Source organism: Opisthorchis viverrini, assembly GCF_000715545.1.
Source record: "Opisthorchis viverrini unplaced genomic scaffold opera_v5_105, whole genome shotgun sequence".
Classification (NCBI taxonomy): domain Eukaryota; kingdom Metazoa; phylum Platyhelminthes; class Trematoda; order Opisthorchiida; family Opisthorchiidae; genus Opisthorchis; species Opisthorchis viverrini.
The window spans coordinates 107,249-118,358 of record NW_008751759.1 but is presented as its reverse complement, the minus strand read 5'-3'; the positions used below and the strand labels follow the sequence as shown (position 1 = coordinate 118,358).

The 11,110-nt window shown below is 46.4% G+C and overlaps 1 protein-coding gene across 1 annotated transcript in view; it reads left to right on the top strand.

Annotated features, from left to right (window-relative positions):
• The window catches only part of T265_05451 (hypothetical protein), a gene marked incomplete at both ends in the record, with an annotated part of 54,169 nt that overhangs the window by 31,202 nt on the left and 11,857 nt on the right, over positions 1–11,110 (top strand). The window contains 2 exons of the mRNA XM_009170462.1: positions 5,653–6,169; positions 10,641–10,713. Coding sequence (XP_009168726.1) covers positions 5,653–6,169; positions 10,641–10,713 — 590 coding nt within the window. The remainder of the gene's footprint in view (positions 1–5,652; positions 6,170–10,640; positions 10,714–11,110) is intronic.

The window sequence follows — 11,110 nt, the reverse complement described above, 5'->3', positions numbered from 1 at the left end:
CAGGCATAGACCGTTCGCATTCTTTCCTATTCAAATCGTTCAGCTGTGGCACCCTTTCGGTGCCTAGCTGCCATGCCACCCGAAGGTTGCACGAGGGCTGGGATACTGCTAGGTTGCCCAAGCCTAGACAGGGGAAGTCGGGGGGCAGAGGTCGGGTTCGAACCATGGACCCGATGGTCAGTAAATTCACGCTTTAACCACTTGGGCCATCTCGCCGCTCCGCTAAGATTCTTGAAAAAAACGATTTGGTACCGTAACCACTCAAGAAACGGTGCATTCAGAATGGAGCACCTCAACAACTATCACAGTTTAAGGGGTTAGACAGACACTGTTCGGAAGCGTCGTGGTAAAAAAACGATTTGGTACCGTAAACACTCAAGAAACGGTGCATTCAGAATGGAGCACCTCAACAACTATCACAGTTTAAGGGGTTAGACAGACACTGTTCGGAAGGCGTCGTGGTTTTAGCCTGGTAGCTGCGGCATCCAAAGCACCCTCCTTTCTTACCTTTTCCAAGTTCTCTGAACAGAGGAAGAGAAAGCTATGTGGAAATCAAGCTCATTTTCGTCTTGCGAGATAGTATATAACTTATATATTTACTCACGGTCGCCAACCAACATTGTTTGCGACCCTTGACTTGAAATTTACCTCAGACTCTGTTGGTCGTCCTAATCTATGATGGTGCCCGGTTAGGTGTCTCTCATGAATCAGTGACCCTCCTTAACGCTTTGTACGCCACGGTCGCGCTAATGTGTTTGGTAAGCCCTTGTCTGAGTTCACTACTTCCAGTGGTGCCGAGCAACCCCGCCCTCCATCCCGTCCTCTCTTCGACTTTCCCATCGATATCATGGTGGAACCCTATCACTCGGTTCTCCCCCCATCCACTTGTATTCCAGTATTCACAATAATGCTTTCAAATAAATTATATTTGTACGGCAGTGAACCGTCAGTGCTGAGCACTAATGTGCTCTCGATGGTGACGGTCATGTGTAGGGTAGGTTCATTGCCAGTCGCTGACGTCCGTAGTCAAAATGCTTCCTGGGCGTCTTTTCGTAGACATGAGTATGCGGGCGATATAGCTCTTGTCGGATCTGATCTCATCGAAGCGTAAACAGTATTAGAAAAATAAGCAAGAAAATGTGCTGCACCCTTTGATGTACGCTTCACCCGTGCAAAATTTCAACTGCAGAGTGTTGTTTCACTTCTCATCATCACCATCTAGGTTCATTGCCAGTCGCTGACGTCCGTAGTCAAAATGCTTCCTGGGCGTCTTTTCGTAGACATGAGTATGCGGGCGATATAGCTCTTGTCGGATCTGATCTCATCGAAGCGTAAACAGTATTAGAAAAATAAGCAAGAAAATGTGCTGCACCCTTTGATGTACGCTTCACCCGTGCAAAATTTCAACTGCAGAGTGTTGTTTCACTTCTCATCATCACCATCCTCGACAGCATAACATCAGTGTTCAACATTGATGCTTCACTGCTGGGTAACATCAAACCCGAATGTCATACTTGTAAACACATTTGTGTACCGGGGTGGTCCCGATCCCGTCATTGTGCGAAGAGTCGATGATACAATACTTTAGTGCGTGCCATACAAATGGGTCAGGCTTCCATGATGTGAGCTATGGCAACTAGGATCACGTGTGCATGATACGCTGCTAGTGTTGCCGCTGATGGCGGTGTTGTCTTCTGGTCCAGTAGCTCAGGAGATCCCTAGATCTTACACGCTTCAGTTCTACCTGTTAAGTCTGTTTATCAATAAAGTGATAAACACCTCGCATCATCTCTGTTCGTCTTCTACCTTCATGAGGGTGATATAGAGATGGCTTCCGAACATTCGATCGCGGCGCCCCGACTTTGCCGCTTCTGTTCTCCCCGATTAATTTTCTTGATGTTCGTTTACCCACCCAGCTTCCTTCCATTGAAACGAGCATACTCCGGTCACCGCTATCATCTTCATTACACGCGCCTGCCAGGGGACCTCCATGTGCTGTCTGTTTCTGTTCAATTGATACATTATATATGTCACAAGTGAATGCGTTCCAGTAATACCAAAACTGTACCTCCGTACAGCATACATTGCACATCTGTACGTTGTCAGTGCTTCAATGTCACACGAGAAATCTGACAAAACGATTGCTCTGTGGATGCGTTTCCAGTCACTAAGACTAGTTGTCCCATTTGTGAAATCTACGCTAGTCGTGACAACTCGATGTGCGATCAAAAATGATTAGACGGTCAGTGTTCTGACGAGGTCAAAGGAGCCCGTGTGCTACATTCAACAAAATCTGATCTAATCGTGTTGGATACCCACTTTGGAGGTTGGAACACGGCATTCATGTTGACTTATCAACCGTTGCAAACTGCTCTGCTGGGTCTTTGAGTTCACCACGCGTATGCGTGAACAATGTATGCATCCGTAAACATTCCGATGTGAATTCGACCCAATTTGTCCGGGAACCAGCCGTTCCTAATAGCCGAACATCACATCACTTGGACGGATGTGTCACGTGCAGGACACGGACCAAACGAAGGCATGTCCTGATTGGTCAGAATGCCAGTCAATCCGAGTCGAGTCTTTGACTCGACGCTTCTTGTCCCCTCACGGAGATTCTCGCACGACCTTGTGGAACACTCTGTGACTACCCTATAAATATAGTTGCAATAATTTTCCTTTGTCTCCATAAAGGGTTGTGTTGAGCTACCGTGCCTTTGATATACCATAGTGGGCGGAGCAGGAAGCCAAGGGACTACCGTTCAGCAATTTACGACAAAGTTGGTTTTCACGAGAGACTTACTTAGAATCCAGCTGAATCTCTTGCGCATGATATTCTTCAATTGAATGTGCTACACAAGGCTACCTAATATTACCGTTGGTACAACATTCGAGATGTCGCAATACATTGTGTAGACCTATTGCACTACTCATATGAAAGAAGAGAAAGCGTTCAGCTGTAGCACCCTTTCGGTGCCTAGCTGCCATGCCACCCGAAGCTTGCACGAGGGCTGGGATACTGCTAGGTTGCCCAAGCCTAGACAGGGGAAGTCGGGGGGCAGAGGTCGGGTTCGAACCACGGACCTTCCGGTCAGCAAATTCTCGCTCTAACCACTTGGGCCATCTCGCCCTCCGCCCACACTACTCATATGGTCGCTGAAATCTCTTCCTCGGCGTAAGACCACCAGAACAGTCTAGATGTTCTGGGAGTGAGTCGTATCACATATTCCAGTCTCAATCTGAAGGCCCATATCCATTGACCAACTTCATGTGAGAGGCTCTGTGAGTGTCACATGTACACTCCCCGTGTAGTTCAGTGTGCAGAAACCTCGATAACGTCAAGCTGGTTCGCGACATCCGACTAGTCGAAACATTTGATTTACATCTTGTTTATCCTTATGCACCAGTATAACGACCGTTGTCTGGTAGATTGCCGGACCGGTGCCCAAACCTGTTATAGAAACGTTGTTCGGTTTGTCTCTCCCTTGAGTGGGGTGCTGGCTTGCCCTTTTGTTCCTGTCATCAGTTTGCACGTAACATGTCACCGTACAAGAGACTCATCCCTCGTATCAACCACGCACACTACAAATATTCACTTCGTCATTATCAGTTCAAATCACACACACTGGGCCGTTTGTTTTTCACCCGATCTACGTGTTCACTCTGAGTAGTTTTTACCAGTTTAGTAGGCGAGTGACCCAACTATGAGCATCCAACGTCTGAAGCCGCTCATTAGCATTGGTACAGTGTTTGCGTATGATCATATCATGTTGGCCATTCCGTTCGGCTGCACCGATCGATCTACTCAGAGTTGCATCTGTTCTACCATGGCTTGTCACACATATTCATGCAGGAATGGTGCGTTGGTATTAATGTGAGAAATGACACTAATCGGAGTCTGTCGGAAAATCTTTCAATCAGGCATTTTGACATGCTTGATTTCATTGATTGTCATTTAGTGATCAATTGTGTGACTTGGTAACTACCAGTGCCTTTCAAGTTCAGTTGATTAACGCCTAACCTGATATGGGGAGTTATTTCAAGCGCGTATGCGGGTTCCGGACACACTTGTGGGCGGGCAGTTTGAAGTGAAAAAATGCAATTAACCTCCAAACAAAGGCAACCATAGTTGAGAACTGAGCCGTAAAGACTTTCCTCCCTCGCCATTGTTGACACTACTGACAATGGAGGTTTTTTGTCATGAAAAGCTCTTTTGTAAAAAGAACTAACAGGGCGAATGGAAGAGACGTTGCTTATACATTGTGAAACACTCAGGCAGTGCGGATAGCAAATAACATCGATCAACGATCATATTATCTACATATTATCTACATATATATTATGTACATATATCTACATATATATGTTATCTATATATTATCTACACCGCCTCCACCTGAGCACATGGATTGGCAGAACAAATCCATTTAACCCGGGAACCGTGTCGAACTCACCTGAATTCCCCTTGTTAGTTCCTGTCAGTTCGCACCACTCGAATGAGATGTCGGAGACTGTGATCCTCTCCGTAGCTGACAGGTAGGCGTTCCTGATTCCCCCAAGAGTTTCCACTAAAACACGCACAATTCCTCAAGTGTATTCACTCCCGAAGCACGTCGAAAACTGTCTACGGGCATAACCCAATTGACTCTGGGTGGTGGACGCGCCACTGGCTTCTGACGCAGGGTGGATGCCGCAATCGTTCAGCTGTAGCACCCTTTCGGTGCCTAGTTGCCATGGTACTAGAAGAAAGCACGAAGGCTGGGGTGATGCCAGGTCGACCAAGCCTAGACAGGGGAAGTCGAGTGGCAGAAGTCGGGTTCGAACCACAGACCTTCCGGTCAGTAAATTCGCGCTCTAACCACTTGAGCCATCTCGCCCGCAATGTGATCAGCTGTCACACTACTGACCAGTCGGAGCTCGTGTTGATGCTGCTTACCTATGTGTAGGATTGATTGGCCCTTTTCAGTGTTCAGATGCGTTCGGTTATACGGCTTTCGGGGTTCCACCCTACACAACTAGCGGGATTTCTAACCTAACTGACTTACTGCTTCCCAATTCCGTCCGCCGTAATGCCACTAGATGATTTCGTGGTTCGGTTTGGATATTTCAACCTTTGATCATCTTCCTTGGTTGATCTGGTCCGAACGAACAGAAATATGAGATCAAGACAATTTTCCGTGCACCACACTAAGGATTCCCCCGTGATTCGGAAATAAACTGGGTTCCCGGAAAAAGTTTACGGTGCCCTTGTGGCACACTACTCGCTCTGGCGAAGTTTAACTTCGATCGTGTCTCTTGCCTGATAATTTCACGATTATCCCACTATATACTCGACCCGAACTTCACACGGAAAGTGTGACGAATAACCGAGCTGGTCAGTAGAAGTATTGCCTAGTGTTTGCAAACGGATGGGTCTACCACCTATGTTCTTCTCATACTTATCGCGCCGTGTTGTCACCTTAAGAGTGCACTAATAGGTGATTTCGAGGGATACCAGTACAGTCTTGTAGTAGAAAAATTGTTTGGGCCGAAACTCGGAGAATTTGAGGGTTTGGTGGACCGCTTCACTAGCAATTTTGTTATTTATAGATTTCACTTGCTATACAGTGTTGTCAGAATCTCTGGGAATCAATCCTAACCTCACTATTTCAGCGTTCACGACACCACCGTCGACCAGCAGCTCCATTTGGCCGGCGAATGCAACAGTGAAGCGTCCCAGTGCTGGAAGTCGCTGGTCAGCGTCATTTCCGACACACAAAGTATGAAACCCAACAACGATATGTACCATCTCCTTCTTAGTCTGGATTCTCTTCACAGATATCCAGTGCAATTGATCCGTGTGGTGCGCCACTTTATTTGTGCAGCGTATTTGCTTGAACGAAGCGGAGATTTTGAACGCGCCGCGAAAATTCTCGCAGAAGCCTCTGGTCAGATAGACCACATCAATCGGAGAATGCGGCGTGTGGAAATGAAACTGATCAAGCGACGCATTCGGCCTCAAAAGCCTATCGATCATCAGCCAGCTGGTACAAGTGACCCTTCTGCTCGGGCCAGACGTGATGCGGGATGGATGCATTTGTGGTACTATGTTCTCAGTCGTATTCGCTCCATCCTCAATTTCAGAGAATATCGACTACGGATTCAGCTAGCGGGAACTCTACACACTGAGGTAAGTGTAACTCTTTTTTGTGAATGTGTTGTGGTCACTTCCCAAACCTACCGATAGCAATCCGAATTCCGCCTTGTTTAAGTTCACCCCTCCGGTGCCTAGCTGCCATGCCACACGAGGGTTGGTGGACTGCCGAGTTGCCCAAGCCTAGATAGAGGAAGTCGAGAGACAGAGGTCGGGTTCGAACAATGGACCGGATGGTCAGTAAATTCGCGCTCTAGCCACTTGAGCCATCTCGCCTTGTTTAAGGGACACGAATCGACAACAGATTTGTTTTTCATTTAGTCTGAAAAAACTGCGACATTGGGATACTATACTAGTGTATTTGACCTTCGTATGCCTAGAGGAACTCCGAGGAATACGGCTTCCAGTGGCATCTCTTTCTGTAGTTCCCAGCGGAATCGCTCTTAAAGCAATTTCTTTTCTCGGAACCATATAGTCGCAGTGGGAATTCCGTACGGAAAATAGAACCCTGGTCATCAAACTACACTCACAGCAACCCGATTCGTACAAACCCCTATTCGATTTCAGTTCTACCGCTGCAAGATTGTTGCCCATAGACCCCATCGCAGCGTGTGGTCGAGTCTACCCGAGTCCATATTGCAAACGGAGCAAAAACGAAATCTAACACCATTTTCATCAGTGAAGCTATCTCCTCCAATTTGCACGATAATCCCCATCCAAACACATTCATCATTCCCTGCAGAGTGCTCAGATTTGTCAGTATTCTGTATTGTGTGTGTGTGTGTGTTGAAGTCGAAATAGCGTATGGTAACCGCGTGAAGTTGAGCCTCAATTTTCCTCTGTAAGTCGTTCAGCTGTAGCATCCTTCCGGTGCCTAGCTGCCATGCCACCTGAAGGAAGCACGAGGGCTGGGATACTGCCAGGTTGCCCAAGCCTAGACAGGATAGGTCGAGAGGCACAGGTCGGGTTCGAACCACGGACCTTCCGGTCAGTAAATTCGCGCTCTAACCACTTGGACCATCTCGCCCCAAAAGCCGCGGTCTGCCATGATGCACGAGCGGTAAGCCTGACTTCGAAAGAGCTTTCCATCTGAGATATCGCAGTATATTTTCATAAAGGAAACTACTCACAAGGTTGCTGAAAACTGTTCGACAGCCCACGACCGGTTTCGCCCTTTTGAGGCTCATCAGGTAGGCGCACTCCCCGGGTTTCCGTTGGCCTTATGTTCCACTTGAACCAAAATTGGACTGTTTTCGAGAAATACACTCATTTGCAAATCAATTTGGTTTTCACGGGAGAATCAACTGAATCATAAACGACAGATTCAGTTGAGTCACTCGTGAAAACCAAATTGATTCGCGAATGATTGTACTTCTCAAAAACAGTTCAATTTGGGTTCAAGTAGAACATAAGGTTGACGGAAACTCAGGGACTGCGCCTACCTGATGAGCCCCAAGAGCCGGTCGTGGGCTGTCGAACAGTTTTCAGCAACCTTGTGAGTAGTTTCCTTTATGAAAATATACTGCGATATCTCGAATATCGTGCCAACTGAAATATGAGGTGGCCTGTGTGTAGCACATTCAGTTGTAGAATACCATAAACGAGAGATTTAGCTCTCTCGTGAAAACCAAACTGATTTCCAAATGAGTGTATTTCTCGAAAACGTTCCATCTGGTTTCAATCACAAACATGTATTCAAAATGATGCGCCTTCTAGCTAGACAACAGTTTGTTATACTAATCGTCAAACTTGTTCGAAAGGGAATCGAACGACATCTTTGACACCGGAGCACTAACTAGCACAACTGAATGTCTCAGAATAACATCCTTAACACGTGAATTTATCGCAGTCGCTACTCCTAATCTGTCAGCGAGACTGGATCGTACACTTTATGGAGAGAAGAGGACCCTCTGGACTCTGATTTCATGTTTCAGTGAACTTCGCTCATCGATTTTCTTACTGTACCGATTGTTCCAAAGTTGTTGTTTTTTCACAATCAGCAGTGACTGTTGGAATACATCAACCAACTCAAAAGCATGCACTGCTAGTATAGTCTCTATCGATCAACCAACTCAAAAGCATGCACTGCTAGTCTCTATCGGCAAGTTGACATTTCGGCATGATGAACGTATGCACTGATCATTAGTGCTCAGGGCTTTGCTATTGATTTGCATGCTACGCTGACTGATCGAATCTTTCATGACTGAATGGCCGACTCACATGTTTGACCAAGTCTGTTGAAGCATGCAACTTGACGCCAGCGCACCAAGTGGTGCAGACTGATGACGCCGGTAGACCATCGCGGTCCTCTAAAGCAAAAACGGCCAGTATAGTCCATCTCGTTCACCATCTTGGACCTGGAGCAAGGTGTCCACAACTAGTCAGCTTGCTACCGCCTTAGTTCACAGTTGATTTGTGGAACTTCAAGGTTCGCCTTTTTGACCACCTCTGTTCCGAACGCTGTCCACAAAGTCAGAAAAATTTGGGGGGCAAAGCAAACTGAAGCTGTAGTCATCACGAACTGATCTGTATCAACCATAAGCGTTATTTACCCCCTTTTTACGATACCAAATCGAATCAGTTTGCCCCAAACGATGAAAATCACCAAACCTGATAGTTGGTTGCATTTGCTTTGGTTGCGTTCACTGGTTATCCAACAATGACTTCTCAATAGCACCACAGTGTTGATGCGCTCCATGGTAGTAAGACAGTTGTGGCAACGAGTACTCTAGGATTCTATGGATGATCAGTGACCCACGCTGAAGGTTTTCCTTTTTTTCCTGCCAAACTATCTTATTTACATTTCTTGTATAGGCAACTTTTGTGGTCGTCTCTGTCGTTGTTTTCAGCTCCATCGTTCTGTTTGTAGGCCTCCCTACCTCCCTTCTTAATTTCCGATCCACTGATCTGCTGTAGCCAAGCATTCTGTGTACTGAATGGTCCCTTACGCTGATTTTTCCATCTACAGTTGTATCGAAAGGGTCAAACAAATTGAAATGCGGTCAAATTTTCTGGGAGCGAATGAATCGTTCCCCGTCTGCAGACTTTTCTTGAGTTATTTGTTCTGGCGCGTTCTAGATCGGGCCCTTATTCACAAAAAGCGATATTCGTCGTGGTCCACATGACCCGTCCATCTGTTGTTCACTTTTTCTTTGGATTCACATTTCTTATACTGACCTATTCGCTACTGGTATGAGACTTTTAAGTGTCTGCACAAAGTTCGCTCCTCTATAGCTCTTCACATCCTTGGATTCTCAGGGTCGTTTTAGATAGTGTCGTTATTTGGACGGTCCTAGCAATCTAATAAACCGAACTTAGGTCAATCCAAGCTCAGGATAGGTCAGTGGCGTGAACTTGCCGATCACAAGGTCCGTGGTTCTAACCCAACTTCCACCTCTCAACTGCTCCTATGTAGGCTTGGGCATCCCACCGGTATCTCGTCCCTTGTGTTTCCTCCGAAGGACGAGATGGCTGAAGTGGTTAGGGCGCGAATTTACTGACCGTCGAGTCCATGGTTCGAACCCGACCTCTGTCTCTCGACTTCCCGTGTCTAGGCTTGGGCAACCGGGCAGTATCTCAGCCCTCGTGCCTACTTCGGGTAGCATGGCAGCTAGGCACCGGAAGGTGTTACAGTTGAAACATACACATTTATTTCATTGTAGGCCGATGCACAAAGTTTGTCGGCAGTCCTCTTACTCACCAATTATCATTTTCACTGTTCCTTGTACTCGGAATTACATGCATCAGACCGGTGAAGATTCCTCGTAACGAAACTCTACGTTACATCCAAGGTAGGGTATCCTTGTAGAGCGCGAAGTACTTTCAGATATTTGTGAGCCTGTCAGCCACAGCTATTGCATATAAGACAAAACTCAAATGCACAGGCAATCATACAGAGAAGTTCCTATAAGTAAATGGAAAACTTTGAAGGAGTAAAGCTCACGCACGGAGGCGAGATGGCCCAAGTGGTTAGAGCGCGAATTTACTGACCGTCCGGTCCATGGTTCGAACCCGACCTCTGCCTCCCGACCTACCCTGTCTAGGATTGGGCAACCTGGCAGTATCCCAGTCCTCGTGCAACCTTCGGGTGGGTGGAAGTTAGGCACCAAAAAGTTGCTACACCTGTACGGCACGGATTTGCAAGTTAAGTTGTTGTGGACTGTACTAAATCTCACCTGAATTTCTAGTTTATGCTACGCATTTAACCAAGTTTGTTGCGCAAAAAGCCGGTGTTTGAAATATTTCTTCTTGCCAGAACACTGACCCTAAGGTTGACAAAAAATCTCTGGCAACTCATCCAGTTTCGCGTAGTTTTCGAGTTCCCCTCAATCTCAGTTCCTACGTGAAGGTCAAGCCACACGTGACTTGATTTACAAAAATTAAATGGAAGACCCGTACGGTTGCAACTGTTCTTTTGTGGGCTATCACAAGTGTCTGTGTACACATCCCAAACATCCAGCTATCTGTCTCCTACCTCCTCCTTCTCCAACGTTGTCCTCTTTGTTAGGTCGAGGATGATATGGCTGCCTTACAGCTTCCCGCCGAGGATTCCCAGATCCAAAACAACAAGCCAATCCCAGGTAAGACTTTGATGGTCCTGTGCTGTGCGGGTTTACATCCCAGTTGTCGCCCGCATGTTCTTTTCCTCGATAGTACACTATCAGTTAACTGGAATCGGGTGATTTGGCCATCTCCCATGGTACATTGATTAGTCTGACTCTGGCCAAATTTCCGCATACAGTGTGCTTGAGTCCACGGTATGATGCAATCGCTCCACGTGGAACCATCTACAGTGGATACCAGGTAGTCTCATCAACGGGTACGCTTCTTTGTGGAGTCAATACAGTTACCGAAAATCCAATTGTTTGTGGCTGTTTTTAACACCTTTTGTCAATATATAATATAATAATATACATATATATTGTATAATATATATATATAATATATAATATACAATAGTATAATTTCCTTCGACAA